Source organism: Rana temporaria, chromosome 2 (genome assembly GCF_905171775.1).
Source record: "Rana temporaria chromosome 2, aRanTem1.1, whole genome shotgun sequence".
NCBI classification, from domain to species: domain Eukaryota; kingdom Metazoa; phylum Chordata; class Amphibia; order Anura; family Ranidae; genus Rana; species Rana temporaria.
The window spans coordinates 277,426,203-277,444,993 of record NC_053490.1 but is presented as its reverse complement, the minus strand read 5'-3'; the positions used below and the strand labels follow the sequence as shown (position 1 = coordinate 277,444,993).

The window sequence follows — 18,791 nt, the reverse complement described above, 5'->3', positions numbered from 1 at the left end:
GTCGGAACAAAGTAGTGCAGGAACATTTTAACTTTAAGTCACACATATTTGAACGGTAGTCATTAGAAAACATGGAGTGAGACTTACCTTGCAACTTTAGTGTCCAAAGTCACATGGCAAGTCACACAAGTGTGAATGGAGCCTAAGTGGCAAGCTATAGGTAACTATGAGTACCTACCCCGTGTAGAAGGCTTAGCCAGCCTTGACCATCGCTGCATTTTACAAATATTTTATTGTTTTTGCAGTGCTGTCCTCGAACCTTTACCAGCATCTTCTATATGCAAAAGACCACTTAAAAATATTATTGCAAAGTATTTGTAGACACTAAAAGAAAGTCAATAACTTACCTCAAATCATGTTTCAAAAGGTTTTTTTTTTATTTTTTTATCTCATTTTAAACAAATTCTAGGCATTTTTAAAACCCAGTGCCACCTGACCCCCTTTCCACTGCCCAGTTGCCTAGAAATATCAGTAAGGAATTGGAGGTGTCAGTTTAGTCTATTTGGGTTGATCTTCTTTAGAAGTTCGTAATGACATGACCAAGCTCCTCATCCCTACCCGAAAATGGCAGGGGGCAGGAGAGGGGGGAGGTGAAAAAAACTGGAAGAAAGTGGTCACTTGACAAGCAATGTCCAGGAAGCAGAACAGAGGAAGTTGTGTGACAGGACAACATATGTGTGCATTTAAAGAGAAATCACAGCTTGTTGCTGCTTTGCTCCTCTAGAGATCAAAGAGGAATAGTGATCCTGGATATACCATCTTAAATTCAGAGCATTGCGCTTCCAAAAGGCCACTTCTTCCGTTTATCGACCATCGGTCTCCCTTTTTGCTCTCGTTTGACTCCTGGTGTTGTATCATGAGGTTCCAGTGCATTTTTTAGTGGGTACTCCATTAGCAAAATGTAATCCTCTGTGGCTTAAAACCCTGATACCACTTCTCTGGTATACAAGGGCAATTAACTGGAGTCCAAGAGGTTGATAAATTCACAGGCAAAGGGACAGATTGCCTTATACTTCAGTCTGATAGTCGCCATCTGACATATCCATGGATATACGTGGAGGCTGTTCCCAGTCTACACAGCGTAGGCCCAGTCGGTCATGGATCTGTGATGAGCGTGCTCTGTAACTATCCCAAACCTTCTGATGGGGGCCAGCTGGACTTGTCTTCTCCTGGGAAGTCAATATAAGAGGTCAGGCAACAGAGATTTATATCATTGCCAACATTATTACAATACATTAATTATATTTACAGTTTGGTTTTCTTTCATTTCTATTTAGGACATTGAAAGATGTGTATATTGTTTTCTATATTCTGTGTATTATTTCAGTATGGATGCCATTAATACACCACCATGAATCTTAATAATATTACCTGCCAATATAGAATGAAATGCACCTGTGGAGATCATTAGATTAATTTGATTATGGGCATTTCCATGCATGGTCCATATGGGTGACATTCCTAGCAGTTGGAAAAATGGTCTGCACACCATGATATTAATACATTTCTGTGTGCTGCAACTGAGGGAACATCAATAGATGAATTAATGAATCAGTCAATAGATTAATCTTTTGATAAATGAAACTGCATAAAAATCAATGAATGAAACTAGTTTTTAAATAGATGTGTCTGACCTTAGTAAATTGATAGGTCAGTCTAAATTTAGAGAAGTTATTCAATGCATCTTCCTCCTGTAGCATTAATAGACATATCTAATTCTAAAATCTGGATGGTTGTATCGGAACCAGATGACGTTGATAAGTGTATTAGACATGGAGAAAACGAAAAAAAAGTTATAGCACAAATATATTGAAAAATGATGTATATATTTTCAAGGATGCCAGAATGAAGATGGTAGCACTTTCTGTACATGAATCAAAACAATTCATGTACATGAATCTGACAATTCATTTTAGCCAAGTATAAAGTCATAAGGCAAGACTTCAAATGAACTGTGGACCACAATAGTTTTGATATGCAAAACAAAAAAAAAAAAGTAGATCTAGTCAAACCATTAAAGGGTCACTAAAGGAATTTTTTTTTTTTTTTTTGCTGAAATGACTGTTTACAGGGTATAGAGACATAAAAGTTAACTGATTCCTTTTAAAAATGATTAAAAATAGATTAAATTCAATCATATAATGTGCCTCTAGTTTAACTTTCGGTTTTAAACTGGTTTCATGTTTCTGTGAAGTAAAGAGACCCACAGAACAAAAACAAACAAATCCAGGGCAGTGTTTTGTTTTTAAAATGAATCTGATTGGTTCTGAGGAGTTTTAGACACACAGTAATGACAGCTTAGACCACCGTGAAAAGCTCCCAGTACTGTGGTTATAAGGAAACAGGCAACCAGGAAGTGTGGAGATCACAGCAGTTTTACAGCAACTTCAAAGCAAAAACGAACAATAAGGACATGAAACCAGTACTGCAGTAAGGTAAAGGAAGCTATTTAGCTAAAAAAAATATTTCCTTTAGTGACCCTTTAATTACTTCCAATATCTATCGATTTTTGTATTTCTGTAAGTAAATCTATGAGGTGTGTATAAAAAATTTGGTGAATGGTCCGATATCTCAACTGCAACATGGGTCAGGTGCACACACATGCACACAGCTATCTAGGGTGATGTTGCGAAGCACCACCTAGTGTAGAGTAAGGATGAGCTCTGGCGTGTTCACACAGTCCATGTGCAGGGCCCGCCAGGAAGTTGTCACCGCGCTGCGCTAATCACAGGTAAGGAGACATTTCCCGATCTCTGCAGCCGAGCATCGGGAAATGTCTCCCTGCCTGTGATTGGCGCAGCGTGGTGCGAACACACCGGAGCTCATCCTTAGTGTAGAATTGTTTGGTCCCCAAACCAAAGTTCCAAGGGGCAGGGGTAATTGGACTATCTCGGTATAGGTTTGAAAGATAGAATCAGGTGTGAAAACAAATATATAGAAACATATAAATAAAGTTCTTATTATTACAAAATAGATAAAGGACAACACAAAATCATGTACTGAAGACCTACCCCACCACTGGTCAAAATATGGGGCTCCTATCATTTATGGTTACGGAGATATGGGACTGCTTGCGCAGCCTGTCAGAAGCTACATACAGAGCGGCCAGTTTAAATACAAGCTGACACACTCTGCGGCAGCAGACTGAGAGGGTGAGATCACAGTGCTTATAATAATTATTTGTATCTTAATTATGGTAATTAACCCCTTGCCACCCAGGCCAATTCTGACACTTCTCTCCTACATGTAAAAATATTTTTTTTGCTAGAAAATTACTCAGAACCTTCAAACATTATATGTATTGTTTTAGCAGACACCCTATGGAATAAAATGGTGGTCTGTGCGCAGCAATTTTTCAAACATGATTTTTTTTTTTTTTAAAGAAACTGTTTCATTCAGAAAAATGTTTTAAATAAAGTTATGCATGATTTTTTTTTGTATACTAAGCGATGCTTTAATTTTTTTTTACAGGTTACATGTTTAGAGTTACAGAGGAGGTCTAGTGCTAGAATTATTGCTCTCGCTCTAATGATCGTGGCGTATGTGAGGCCTCGTACACACGACAGAGTTTCTCGGCAGAATTCACCGAGAAACTCGGTCAAAACCCGGATTCTGCCGAGAAACTCTGTCGTCTGTACAGTTTTGGCTCGATGGAGCCGCCGAGGAACTCGACGAGAAAATAGAGAACATGTTCTCTATTTTCTCGTTGTCCTCGTTCTTCTATGGGAGAAGCCGGCCCGCCGAGCTCCTCGGCGGCTTCATCCCAAAACTCGACGAGGAACTCGACGTGCCAAGCACGTCGAGTTCCTCTGTTGTGTGTACGGGGCCTAACCTGTGTGTATCTGGCTCTGATACTAGCCAGTGCCTACCCAGCCACTTACTACTATCTCTCCCCAGCCTGTCCCCTCACACCCTCTCACCTGCTGACCTGTGGATGGGGGAATCACTCCTGCAGTGTTATTGTGTTCTGCCTGTGAATACAATGATCAGTGTTGCTAACAATAGCTGGTAGCATTGATTGTTTTGGGGAAAACCTGACAGGTTAGTTGTACGCACGTCAGATAATAGATTGACTTGTGTAAAACCAGCTAGCCCATACATAGATCGTCTATGGCTGGTCTTTTCTTAATTGGCGTAATTTCAATCCATGTATGGCCCGCTTAACCACTACGCAGTCCCTAAACATTCTTCCACAAACCTTTACATTTTTCCTTCCCAGATTCCTTCATCCTCCTCACCTGTACATACTCTATGCACTTAGGCACTGACCAAGGGCCACTGGGTCAGTAGGGGTCCCCATGAGAGGCTCCTGGGATCCTGTGATATTAAAGCGGTAGTTAATGTCGCCAGGGCTTTTTTACTCAGGGAATAGGAACTCTTCACCTCTTGTCTCCACCCCAACCCACCTCCGAGCACTGTTTGTAGGCTCACCCCTTACCCACTTCCCAGTACCTCCCCTTTTAAAAAATACAGAACCAATTATCATTTTGTAGTGCTAAGTATTTTGTATGGGACTTGTTAATGATAACAAAAATAGATCTAGCAACAATGGACACCCCAGTGACAATAGATCCACTGCAGCAACAAAGGACTCCCAACAGCCAGCATCAATAGACCCTCCAGCAGCCAGCAACAATAGACCCCTCCCTCAACAGTAGATTCATCCTAGCAACAACTGACCCCCTTGGAACATAAGACCTACTCCAGCAACAATAGATCCCCTGCCAGCAACAATAGACCTCCCCAAAAACAATAGACCCCCCTGCAAGAATAGATCCTCTCCAGCAACAACAGATTCCCCAGTAGTCAACATTAATAGACCCTTCAGCATACAGCAACAAAGACCCCTCTCTCAACAGTAAATGCCTCTCAGAAACAACTGACCCTCAGCAACATAAGGCCTGACCCAGCAACTATAGATCCCCATGCCCAACAGAAGACCTCCCCAGCAACAACAGACCCCCCTGCTCTGCAAAAATAGATCCCCCTCCAGCAACAATAGATTCCCCAGCAGCCAGAATCAATAGACCATCCAGTACACCCCAGCACCCCTACCCATTACATACATTAAGTTCTGGAGGTGCCGGTACTGTGTTCCCCCACATTCCTGCTGAAAAAAATCCCTGAATGTCGCTAACATTACTACTTTTTAGAATCCCTAAGGTAGTTTATGCCACAATGTACAAGTATGCACAGCATATTAGCACATTAGGGTACATTTAACCACTTAACACCCGGACCATAGTGCTGGTCAAAGACCAGAGCACTTTTTGCGATTCGGCACAGCATCGCTCTAACTGACAATTGCGCTCCCAAACAAAATTGGCGTCCTTTTTTTACCACAAATAGAGCTTTCTTTTGGTGGTATTTGATCACCTATGCGGTTTTTAGTTTTTTGCGCTATAAACAAAAATAGAGCGACAATTTTGAAAAAAAAAAATATTTTTTACTTTTTGCTATAATAAATATCCCCCAAAAATATATAAAAAAAACTATTTTTTTCCTCAGTTTAGGCCGTTACGTATTCTTCTACATATTTTTCGTAAAAAAAAATCACAATAAACGTTTATTGATTGGTTTGCGCACAAGTTATAGCGTTTACAAAATAGGGGGTAGTTTTATGGCATTTTTATTAATATTTTTTTTGCTAGTAATGGAGGCGATCAGCGTTTTTTTTTTGGTACTGCGACATTATGGCGGACACTTCGGACACTTTTGACACATTTTTGGGACCATTGGCATTTTTATAGCGATCAGTGCTATAAAAATGCATTGGATTAGTATAAAAATGCCACTGGCAGGGAAGGGGTTAACACTAGGGGGCGGAGAAGGGGTTAAGTATGTTCCCTGGGTGTGTTCTAACTGTAGGGGGGGCCTCACTAGGGGAAATGACTGATCGCTGTTCATACATTGTATGAACAGATGGTCAGGCATTTCTCCCCTGACAGGATCGGGAGCTGTGTGTTTACACACACAGCTCCCGGTCCTCGCTCTGTAACGAGCAATCGTGGGTGCCCGGCGAGGATCGCGCCTTCCGGGCACGCGCACGGGAGTCAGGGACGACCCCAGACTATTCACACAGGTCTGGTTCCAGGTTGGAGCCCAACCTGGAACCAGACCTGTGTGAATTGTCTGAGGAGTGATCTTTGTGTGGCTAGTACATCACTATGTAGAAGCCATCAAGAGGAACCACTGTATGCCCCAGAGGTGTCAGATATTCAACTCAACCAAGGGGGGTTCAATACTTGCAGTGGATGGGAAGCAGTAAGACGGTGGCTTTTTTCACACACAGTCTGCCAGAAAGTCTCCTTTGCTTCCCTGCATGTTCGCTGTGCTGCACGCATAATCCAAGGAATATCACCTATACACACCAGGAGGAGAGCAGCTGAGGCTTGGTATACTAATAGGATCTTCCCAACGCTGGCAAATATCCACTACGAGGAGAACAGCTGAGGCTGAGTATACTCAATGCTGGCAAACAACCGTTATCTGGTGAGTACAACATCTTAAAGTGGTTGTAAACCCACATTTTTGACTTTTACCTACTGGTAAGCCTATAATAAGGCTTACCTGTAGGTATAAAGAATATCTCCTAAACCTGTACGGTTTAGGAGATATTCCCCCCGCAATGCACCACTAATTGCAGCGGCGCATGCGCAGCGGGGATCCTCGGCTAAAGGACTGGCAGCCGCCGGACCTTGCCGAATTGAAGTCTCCCACGTGCATGCGCGGGAGTGACGTCATCGCCGCTCCAGCCAATCACAGCGCTGGAGCGGCGATACCCATAAGACACGCCGAGTCAACATGACATCTCGCTCGGCGTGGACCAGGTAAGTTCCTCTCACCTCTTTCCGAGGTAAGTATTTCATAATGAGCTAATATGCGGTGCATACTAGCTCATTATGGCTTTTGCCGTTCAGGTGAAAAAATAAATAAAAAATAATCGCGGGTTTACAACCGCTTTAAGGGGAGCACAGCAGTGTGAAGTTTACATGTCCCAGCAGTTTTGGAATATGCAGCTTAAAATTTTTACCTGAGATGAGTAGTATGTGAACTGATATTTTGACTCATACATTGGATTGAGCTGTATGCTCTGAGTGACTGTGATTACTGGAAAAATACTTTTTGTTGAGATCTTCAGTTATCAGCATCTCATTTCACAGGTTACGAGCTAATTAGCTCATGAGTCAGTTCAAGTGACTTCAGCGCTATTAATGTTTTATTAATAATTTTTTTAATAATACATATGTGTTTTCAGGTTTATATTTATATCTTTAAGGGATAAGTTCCCCCTTTTATTCAGGGTGTAACATAAAACATTTTTTAACATTTTAAAAGGTGAACTCGTCCTTTAAAAAGGGGCTGTAAAGGTACAATGTTTTCCCTAAATACAGTAGGTGTTTGTGATATTGTGTTTTTAGCAGGACAGCATCGCGCTGATTCTCGGCGACATGGTGCCGAGATCTCGCCGACATCTCGCACTCACTGGAATAGTGACAGCACATTCCAACGTGCGCGTCATAGAAGCGACGGGAGATCCGACTTGGATTCCCGCCAATTCTACACGTGTGCAGCGTTTGTTATGAATCCTGAGGGGGAAGTCCCTGCCGGATTTGAAATAAAAATTCGGCATGGGTTCCCCCCTCAGGAGCATACCGGGCCCTTAGGTCTGTTATGGGTTGTAAGGAGAGCCCCCCTACGCCGAAAAAACGGCGTAGGGGGTCCCCCTACAATCCATACCAGACCCGTATCCAAAGCACGCTACCCGGCCGGTCAGGAAAGGAGTGGGGACGAGCGAGCGCCCCCCCCCCTCCTGAGCCGTACCGGGCTGCATGCCCTCAACATGGGGGGGTTGGGTGCTCTGGGGCAGGGGGGCGCACTGCGGGGCCCCCCCACCCCAGAGCACCCTGTCCCCATGTTGATGAGGACAGGGCCCCTTCCCGACAACCCTGGCCGTTGGTTGTCGGGGTATGCGGGCGGGAGGCTTATCGGAATCTGGGAGCCCCCTTTAATAAGGAGGCCCCCAGATACCGGCCCCCCACCCTAAGTGAATGGATATGGGGTACATCATACCCCTACCCATTCACCTGGAGGAAAAATGGTAAAAACACAAATAAAAAACACAGGGTATTAAAATATTTTATTAGTCTGCTCCGGAGGCTCCCCCTGTCTTCTTTAGCTCTTTTACCAGGGGGAGCTTCTTCTTCCGATTTCCGGGGGTCTTCTCCTGCTCTCCGGGGTCTTCACCGCTCTTCTGTGACGTCTTCTCCGCTCCAGGGGGGTCTTCTTCTATGTTCGCCGCTCTCCGCTCTTGACTCGGCGCACCCCGGTTCTTCCTCCCGCTGTCCGGTGCCTTCTCCTTCTTCCGCTGTTCTGTGACGTCTTCTCCTCTTCTTCCGCTGTTCTGTGACATCTTCTACTTCTCCCTTCAGGCCGCTGTGCTGTGACGTCTTCTCTTCTTCTCTTCTCCCGATGCTGACACGTCGCCTCTTCTCGCTGCAATGACGGGTGCGTGGCTTGCATCGGATTTATATAGGCCTCACAGTCCCATCATGCTCTGGTACCTACCCATGTGATACCTACCCACGTGGTACCTACCGGAGCATGATGGGACTGTGAGGCCTATATAAGTCCGCGCACCCGTCATTGCAGCAAGAAGAGCCCGGCGTGTCAACATCGGGAGAAGAGAAGAAGAGAAGACGTCACAGCACAGCGGCCTGAAGGGAGAAGTAGAAGACGTCACAGAACAGCGGAAGAAGAGGAGAAGACGTCACAGAACAGCGGAAGAAGGAGAAGGCACCGGACAGCGGGAGGAAGAACCGGGGTGCGCCGAGTCAAGAGCGGAGAGCGGCGAACATAGAAGAAGACTCCCCGGAGCGGAGAAGACGTCACAGAAGAGCGGTGAAGACCCCGGAGAGCAGGAGAAGACCCCGGAGAGCAGGAGAAGACCCCCGGAAATCGGAAGAAGAAGTTCCCCCTGGTAAAAGAGCTAAAGAAGACAGGGGGAGCATCCGGAGCAGAATAATAAAATATTTTAATACCCTGTGTTTTTTATTTGTGTTTTTACCACTTTTCCTCCAGGTGAATGGGTAGGGGTACGATGTACCCCATATCCATTCACTTAGGGTGGGGGGCCGGTATCTGGGGGCCCCCTTATTAAAGGGGGCTCCCAGATTCCGATAAGCCTCCCGCCCGCATACCCCGACAACCAACGGCCAGGGTTGTCGGGAAGGGGCCCTGTCCTCATCAACATGGGGACAGGGTGCTCTGGGGTGGGGGGGCCCCGCAGTGCGCCCCCCTGCCCCAGAGCACCCAACCCCCCCATGTTGAGGGCATGCAGCCCGGTACGGCTCAGGAGGGGGGGGGCGCTCGCTCGTCCCCACTCCTTTCCTGACCGGCCGGGTAGCGTGCTTTGGATACGGGTCTGGTATGGATTGTAGGGAGGCTCTCCTTACAACCCATAACAGACCTAAGGGCCCGGTATGCTCCTGAGGGGGGAACCCATGCCGAATTTTTATTTAAAATCCGGCGGGGACTTCCCCCTCAGGATTCATAACAAACGCCGCACACGTGTGGAATTGGCGGGAATCCAAGTCGGATCTCCCGTCGCTTCTATGACGGCTCTGTCTCCATCGCGGCAAGCCAGCTCGGCGCTGGCTCCTGCGATGGGGCTCGTAGGTGCTCAATCTCGCCGAGAAAGGGAGCGAGATTGACACAATATCGCGTGCACCTACTGTAGCTTTCTTTACCTTAGCGCAGTCCTCCTTCACTTACCTCATCCTTCCATTTTGCTTTTAAATGTCCTTCTTTCTTCTGAAAAATCCACACTTCCTGTTCTTCTGTCTGTAACTCCACACAGTAATGCAAGGCGTTCTCCCTGGTGTGGAGTGTCGTGCTCGCCCCCTCACTTGGACTACCCGAGAGTCAGGACGCCCACTAACACACAGCTCCTTTCTCTATCTGCAACGTAGAACTCTTGAGTGCCACCCTTTGGGCCCCTTCTGCTAATTTTGTGTTTGGTGAGCATTGATTTCAAGCATGTGTGTTTGTACTTTCAACTTTTGTGTGACGAACTTGAGTACTGACCGTGAGAAAATCTGACAACCTACTGTTGTCTGCCGAAAATTTACTAGCCTGTCATCCAACATTTGTTGGCCGAAAGTTGGACAACAATTGTGAAAAGGAGCATACTAACGGTCAGATTTTAGGACAACAGTCTGTCAACAGACAATCCCCTGCCAACAATTGGATCGTGTGTATGAGGCTTTAGTAAGGCCAAGTTCACACTGCTCCGACATGGAAGTCAGACAACTTCAGATCCAACTTTGTACTACAACTACATGTCTGACTTCCATGCGACTTCATTAAACGGGATCCGACTTTGATCCAACAATACTAGGCACTCTGAGTCTGGTATGAATCTGGAGGGGGATCCCCAAATTAAAAAAAAATATGATGTGGGGTTCCCCCAAAGATATGGATTCTAAGGGAAACCCCCACGCCAACCTCCCCCCCAATAAATCTATACCAGACCCTCATCCAAGCATGCGGCCCATCAGGTCAGGAAATGGGGGATGTGCAAATGCCCCCTCCCCCTCCTGGACAATACCAGGTGCACCCCCACCCCAAAGCACCTGGTCCCCATGGGGGGGGGGCAGATCCCTATGTAAATGAGTAGGTGGTACATTGTACCCCTACTCATTCACCCAAAAAAGTGTCAAAAATAAATAACAACAGTACACAGCCTGTTTTTTTGGCTTGGGTTTTCCCCCCAAAATCCATACCAGTTCGGTCTGATATGGTCCCCCCCCCCCCCATTTTTTTTTTTTACAATTTTGGCGTGGGGTTCCCCCCTTTAAGATCCTCAGAGCATGCCAGAAGTCAAGTCAGTTAAGAAGATGATCTGACTTGGATACAACTTACATTAAAATCAATGGGCTGAAATCGTGGCCATGTCGGACCAAAGTAGTACAGGAACCTTTTTCAAAGTCAGACCACCACAAGTCGGACCAGTTACGATGGCTCTCATAGGGAACCATTCATTTGTGACATGTGCTCCCAAAGTCAGAGCGCATGTCACACCAGTGTGAACCGGGCCTCAACCCTAACTGAAAAAAAAATCTTTTTGGGTCTGAGGGCTGGTTCACACCACAAAAACGCACTCCAGATCTTTCCTTAGTAAGAGTGCTAGCAGGGGTTTAAATAAAAAACGCCTGTGAACGCTTTTCACAGATTCTGAATGCATTTTTCTGGGTTCCAGAAAAATCCTCTAAACTCAACTGCTTAGAAAGGACTATAAACGACCCTGTGTACTTGTACTGATAATATAACATAGAGGAGAGTTCAGGGACAGCTGAAAAAAAATGCCCAACTGCTCCTAAATGTCTGTTTACCAGCAGCAGTGTACATGAGGCCTAAGTCTTTTAAAATATATACTATATGTACTGATTATTTGTATAACTGAATATACAAAGTAATCTAAAGGTCTGAATGATCATCCAAGTGAGCTGGTCCGAACAGTGGTGGGTACAGTATAATCACTGATCTTGGCAATTTCTGTCTAATTTTCTAGGTCCACCTAACTGCAGCAGTCATTACAAGACTATATTACTCTCTCTAGGATAAGGTATTGACAACCCTCCTTCTTTAGCAGAATAAGTTTAATAAGAAGTGTAAGAAGTGGAATAAACTATGGCAGGGAGATTTCTTGGCTTAAAGTGCCATTAACGATATCATTATCTTCAAAAAAATAATCTACGTAATCTATTTTTCATAAAATCATTTCTTTTTGAGTTTTTCTGAACTCTTGAACCTCTTCTTTTCTCCATCACTTCCCTTTGTTTAGAAGGAGTAGTGTATGTTAGTTGTAGTCTCCTCCCCCACGTGCCCCTTCCCCAACTTCTCTGTCAAGATCAATGGCACAACTATCAGTCCGTCCCAACATGCCAGGGTGCTAGGGGTAACCCTAGACTCTGAACTGTCCTTTCAGGCCCACATCCAATCCCTGTCCAAATCATGCCGCCTTAGTCTCTGCAATATCTCTAGAATATGCCCCTTTTTAACCAATGACACCACCAAGCTTTTAATTCACTTTTAATTCACTCCCTGGTTATCTCTCGCCTCGACTACTGTAAATCCCTCCTCATTGGCTTACCTTTACATCCACCATCTCCTAATGAATGCTGCTGCAAGACTCATCCACCTTACCAAACATTTAGTGTCCTCCACCCCTCTCTGCCAAGCCACCCGCTGGCTTCCACTCACTCAACAAATACAATTCTAAGAACTAACAATAATTTACAAAGCCATCCACAACTCTGCCCCCAGTTACATCATTAACCTAGTAAATATCAACCAAGCTGCTCTCTTCCGTCTTCCCAAGACCTCTTGCTCTCAAACTCACGTCACCTCCTCCCATGCTCAACTCGAGGATTTCTCCCGCGCCTCTCCCATCCTTTGGAACTACCTTCCCCAATCTGTCCAACTGTCTCCTAATCTATCCATCTTTAGACGATACCTAAAAACCCTTCTCTTTAAATAAGCCTATCCTGCTTCTAACTAATACACTGTTTACTTTCTCCATCAACTCATCCCCACAGCTATTACTTTTTGTATCAATTGACCCTCCCTCTTAGATTGTAAACTGTAACAAGCAGGGCCCTCTGATTCCTCTTGTACCAAATTGTATTGTAACTGTAATGTCTGTCTTCATTTTGTTAAGCGGTGCACAAACTGTTGGAGCTATAAAAATCCTGTATAATAATAATAATAGTCATGTGTATTGCTTTGTGCACAGTGCACATCCCATAATCCATAGTCCCCAGTTCAACTTGGGATGTGAGCAAGAAATGGTGACTATGTTTTTGCAGTGGGGGGGATTTCTTAAAACTGTTGTGCACAGAGTCTGGTGCAGTTCTGCATAGAAACCCATCAGCTTCCAAGTTTTATTGACAAAGCTTAAAGGATAAGTTCACCTTTCATAACATGTTACATGTCACACCTATATTCAGGGTGCAATAACATGTTATGAAAGGACCACCCCCCCCCACTCTTCCCTGATCCCCCACTCCCCCCTGATTGACAGCTAGCGGGGATCTTTTCCCCGGGCCTGCTGTCAACATTTTAACTGATATGTGGCCGTGTGGGCTCTGCCCGCCCAACCATGTCACTCATTTACAGTGTTCTGTAAATGGGAAAATTACAAGTCTCGGCAGCCTTAGTGTCTGTCAGCTTGTAGCTCTCAATGAACTACCACAGCTCTGTGAGCACTGTGGTAGTTCATTGATTCTTCCTGTCAGAGTGTATCGGCTTGCCCGTATGAGGTATGAGCAAGCATATACACTGCAGCTTTACCGGTTCCTACAACAAAAAATAATAAATGCACTTTTTTTTTACTTGTAAAAAAATAAAAAGGTGAACTTATCCTTTAATTGAACAAGCTGAAGAGAGAAGCTGATTGGTTACTATGCACAGCTGCACAGCTGTACCAGGTTTAGCAAATCTCTCCCAGTGGGACAATGGAGCATGAACATAGCCACCCTTTAAGCTATGAACACATAGTTGTATAGATTCTTTTTCTTTTTATACCAGTTTAGTTCAGTGTTGCCAACCGTCCGTAAATTTACAGGCAGCCTGTAAATTTCAACACATTTTCAGGCTGTCTGTAAATGACAGACGTAGACTGCCCGTGAAAAACATGGCTGCGGGCCAACGTTGGAACTGCATATGCGCAGTTCCACAGCCTGCTGGGCTAGGGTAAGCTTGTACATCTTTGGCAGGGCAGGCACATGTGCAGTGAGTCAGTGACATAATGGCGCCGCCTGCTGCCATTTTTGGATGGACGGCAGTCGGTCTCAGCTGCCTCAGCAGCATATCAGTGGGAAGGCCTCCTGACCCGAAGACTGGAACCCAGGCCCGCACCAAGGCTGGAACCTGTGGCGACACTCGCCGCTACGTCACTGCAAGCATTGGCCACACAGAGTCCCGGAAACCGGTCACCAAACCTCTGCCACTTACATGATGAATGGTGCAGGGTTCCGATCTCCATGATCCATCCATGGCTGCCGGAAATAGACTCCCACCACACCACACTGAGTCCTGGAGACTAGACCCCTGTAACATCCATCCATCCATGGCTGCTATATCTATGTGATGTCCAGGAGGTACAGCGGTTACCAGACATGAATGGCAGTGGTGAGATTTAAAAAAATCACAGATGTTCACAATCTCTGGCTATCTCCTGTATCCTGTCCGCATCCTCTAACCACCTCCTGTATCCTGCCTGCATCCTCTAACCACCTCCTGTATCATGTCTGCAGCCTCTAAACACTTCCTGTATTATGTCTGCAGACTCCAACCACCTCATGTATCATGTTCGCAGCCTCTAACCATCTCTTGTATCATATCTTCAATCTCCGATCATCACATCAGGGCTGCTGGGAAAGGGTTCACAGGAGGAGTCAGACGTTTGTTCACTGTGGAGAGGAGACTGTAGGATAAAACCAGAGCAGCCAAGCTGGAGCCCGGAGAGGACTGTCTGATTGAGCCCTGCATGGTGAACTTAAGAGGAGGACAGTGACAGCGCTGCCATGCCAATCTGAGGGGAATCACTGATGTAAGTGGGGAGTGAATACAATAATGTAAGGGGGCACTGATATAAAGGTTTCCATTACCTTAGTGTATTCCCTCTGCGGAAAGTAGTCCCCCCACACGAGAGTTCCCAGCATTTCCCTTTACAACAGAGTCTGCAGGATTCCCTCTTACAGTCTGGACCCTGATGTAAAGGGCAATTCTGCAGACCCTGATGTAAGTGGGAACTCTGATGTAAAGTGGAACCCAGTGGACTCTGATATACAGTAGTCTCTGGTCACCAGAGCCCCCCTCCCTTACATCAGTGTTCCCCCTTTGATCAAGATGTGCAGCATTTCCCTTTACGTCAGAGTTTCCTGCACTGTAAGGAGAAATCCTGCAGACTCTAATGTATGGGAGAACACTGTGTTGGCGGGGTTATATTTATTACCCTGACCTTCATGTAAATAGAGAAATATAGTTTTTGACTTTTGTTAAACTTAAACACATTGCTAATAGCACCAGCTACATTTTTATCGTTTACATGTTGATATTTGCACTGTTTTGCACAAAAAATGGCAATTTGACTCCATCACTTCTGTTTGTTTAGAAGGAGTAGTGTAAATTAGTTGTGGTCACTACACATCACATATTCCATAATCCATAGTCCCTAGTTGATCATGGGATGTGAACACAAAATGGTGACTCTGTTCTTACATACAGTGGTGCAGATTTACTAAAATGGGTGTGCAGCTCTGGATAGTAACCCATCAGCTTCCAGGTTTTATTGGCAAAGCTTATGTACTTTTTTGCAGGGCCAGTAAAAAATGTGCTTTCTTGATTTTTGCCAGGGGGAAAAAAAATTGGTGCTGTTTGTAAATTTTGGCATCCTGTCAGTAAATTTCACTTGGGGGGGGGGTTGTCAACACTGGTTGAGTGTCACTTTAAGTCATATGCAAGTGGTTGATTCAGCTAACTGGGGTCCATCTACACCTGACATATCAGTTCTTGGTAACTTACACTTTGTATTTAGGTAGCTGGTAGCTACAGAATGCCAATACAAAGGTTTAACACTAACACAGCAAAGAGACATGAAAAATAATGCTGCACTAAATCACACGGCAGTGGGTATTCTGTAATTGGTCTTTTCTTTTTAATTAAAGTAATCTCTGATTTGCATTAATATTTTATTATCTTCAGGAGGCAGAAATTAAACAGAGCCACTGGCTTGAGTACAAAACCATTATTCTTTAGGTTCAACTTCATACATAAGAAATGTGCCGTAGGGTGTCTATCTAATACATGAGGTTAGTGTTAGAAGCTATGTAGTTGGTTTAGTACAACTGATTGATTAACATCACCTACAAAGGCTGATGTCGAGCTTATTGCTTAAGGAAAAACAAGTTTTTGTATTCAAACAACTTGTCAGCAACAATAGATTGATGTAATTATGTATGTTCGTCCTAGTAGTGACAGTCGCTTGACTACCATATTCTGTCCCTCACAGTTGCATTTATAATGTCATGTTCACTTTATTGATTGTGAAAGGAGTAAACAAGCTATCACTGGAAACTTGCAAGACGAAGGGGCCTGCAGGGTATGCAAGAAGAACAAAATGGGAAGCACATATGTTTCTTTCATTTGTGACATAGTAAATAATGTTACTCACACTGGCTGAGGTTCTCTCCACTGCTCCTCCGGAGGATATGCTCCAGCGTTTGTCTCTCTGAATTACAAACATAGCAGAAGAGTGACATGGCAGCGTTGTCAGATAAAACAAAGGCAGCAATGGTACCAAGTCAACAGTAGTAGTAGAATGGCCAATGAGGTAGTAGTTAGAGCAACAAGCATGCTAATAGCAACATGCCTGCCTACTGAATCATGTTCAGGGATATCAAATCAGGATGTATTATGATATAATGAAAAGGGAGCAGGGGCAATAGGTAGACATAAGGAGAGCCGAAGACTGTCCAAGGGGGTCTAAATGGCTGCAAGTATTATAAACTGAAATTAGACTCAAATGAACAATATATTTGATATCTGATAGTTCTCTTTCCTCTCTAAAAAATAATGTTCTCCCATGTCTTGGAAATTTTGCATGCAAGTTTGTGATGTTTTTCATGCTAAATTAACCACTGGACAGTGGATACCCATGTTTTATTGATTTATATGGATGAGGCTTTGCTACCCATATCAGAGCAAGCACTATTGCAAAGCAGTTTAATCTGTAAATGTCAAGAGTCTTTGTATAAAACATACTAAAAAAAGGTCATCTTGCCTAAGAAAAATGTATATTTGAGTTGTGGTGGACCCCCACCATATCCATAATAGTCTAACAGGCTTGAAATTAAACTTCAGCATTAAGTGAGAAGCTCATAGGTGATTTAAAGCAGAATTGAAGCTGTACACTTTTTTAACCCTTTATAATCTTTACCCCTGTATGTTATGATATGAGACCAGGGCCGTCTTTAACACAGTGCAAAAAGGCCAGCTGCCCGGGGCCCAGTCATTGTTGTGGGGCCCAAAACAGCTGCCTCTGCACTGTCCCCAAATAGTTGATAAGTGTATTTTGGAGGGCCCAATAATGTTTGCCCAGGGCCCAATCAATATTAAAGACGGCCCTGTATGAGATGGGCCATGCACCAGTGATCGGGCACGCCCCCCTGAAGACGTTGTACCTGACGAAACGTACGTCGGAGGCTGACCCGATCACGTGACGTGCCACCCTGCCCGTAGTAGCTGACAGCTGGGACGCCGAGCCGTGTTACGAAGCTGGCACCGCATGCGACGACCCATCCACGTATTAGACCGCAAGCTAGCGGTAATACGCCTGCAGCCCCAGTGCCGGGTAGGCACTTTTAAAGTAAGAGGCCAATTCGGCCATTGTAACAGTTTTGTTTTTTATGATTTTATGAACCAATAAATCTTTTAGCAATATCACACTATTGGCACTCCATTGCCCCCTTTTTTTATTACATATCCTATCTGGAATTCCTGGTATCGAGGTTTTAATCTGTCTTCCTGTCCGAAGTGTATGCAGGCACAATCCTGCATAGGCGATAATGACTATTGTTTAATTATAATAGTCCAGTGTTTCTGGTAAGCACATCCTTTTGCTTTGACACAACTAGTGGTGATAAAGAAGATTGGATCTGTGGTGATGGCTTTCTCCTCCTTTTTCACATAAAGCATTATCAACTAAGAAGATTTGGTGTTGTGACACATGTGTTATGCATTGAGCAAATACACTATTGGGACTACCTATCAAGCTTTTGACACAGAGACTTTCTTATGAATGTTATTTTGTCAATTAATTTTATTATTTATTAATATAGATAGTGGTATATATATACCTATATTTTTCACAGGATCACTTTGTATAATATTAATTGGTATTACTGAGTGGTCTAGCGCCCTCTATTTATACCTTCCTTTATCACAATCAGTATTGTTTTTTGAGGTGCAGCTGTTGTACTTAATTTAAGGTAATTTATTATTTGTTTGTAAAAAGTGAAGATAGCGCTAATATCAACTAGTGCTGATTTAGTACAATATAGTGAGTAATAATCATATTCAATTCAGTGAATAGTGTAAACATAAATTAGAAAACAACAACACTTATGAATGAATAATGATGAAAAAACAGTGAGTTCATAATGGGTTAACCAACTATTCCCATATGCAGCACTCAGGCCACTCAGCTGATGTCTCCTTCAGACTGCTTTTCATTAGACAAACGACCCTATGCATCAATTCAGTCAGAAACACTCCGATCGGAATATGAAAAAGAAAAAAGAGAGAGGACAAGCCTCATAGCACAATACTGTGATGACTAGAGGGATGTACAAGATAAATCGACGGTGTACCAACTCACACATCCGCCGATACACACAGGCTCAGAGTTAGGAAAAAAAGCTGCCGCTCAGTGCGATGGTATCCTCACAAGGATGTATTCCCGTCACATAGGCTCCTCCCCCACGCGTTACGCCACTCGTCACGTGGCTTAGTCATGGGTCTCCCCATGACTAAGCCACGTGACGAGTGGCGTAACGCGTGGGGGAGGAGCCTATGTGACGGGAATACATCCTTGTGAGGATACCATCGCACTGAGCGGCAGCTTTTTTTCCTAACTCTGAGCCTGTGTGTATCGGCGGATGTGTGAGTTGGTACACCGTCGATTTATCTTGTACATCCCTCTAGTCATCACAGTATTGTGCTATGAG

General features: G+C 44.4%; 1 protein-coding gene across 10 annotated transcripts in view; it reads right to left on the bottom strand.

The window, feature by feature from the left end:
- Nucleotides 1–353: 353 nt before the first annotated feature.
- Nucleotides 354–18,791, bottom strand: part of ADGRB2 (adhesion G protein-coupled receptor B2) — a 609,344-nt gene continuing 590,906 nt past the window's right edge. For 9 of the 10 annotated variants that reach the window (XM_040337071.1, XM_040337076.1, XM_040337073.1 and 6 more), the window contains 2 exons: nt 16,238–16,294; nt 354–1,169 (listed from right to left, as the gene is read on the bottom strand). In XM_040337071.1, coding sequence (XP_040193005.1) covers nt 1,008–1,169; nt 16,238–16,294 — 219 coding nt within the window. In that variant the 3' untranslated portion in view covers nt 354–1,007. The remainder of the gene's footprint in view (nt 1,170–16,237; nt 16,295–18,791) is intronic. The other variant, XM_040337074.1, reaches the window with a different exon arrangement.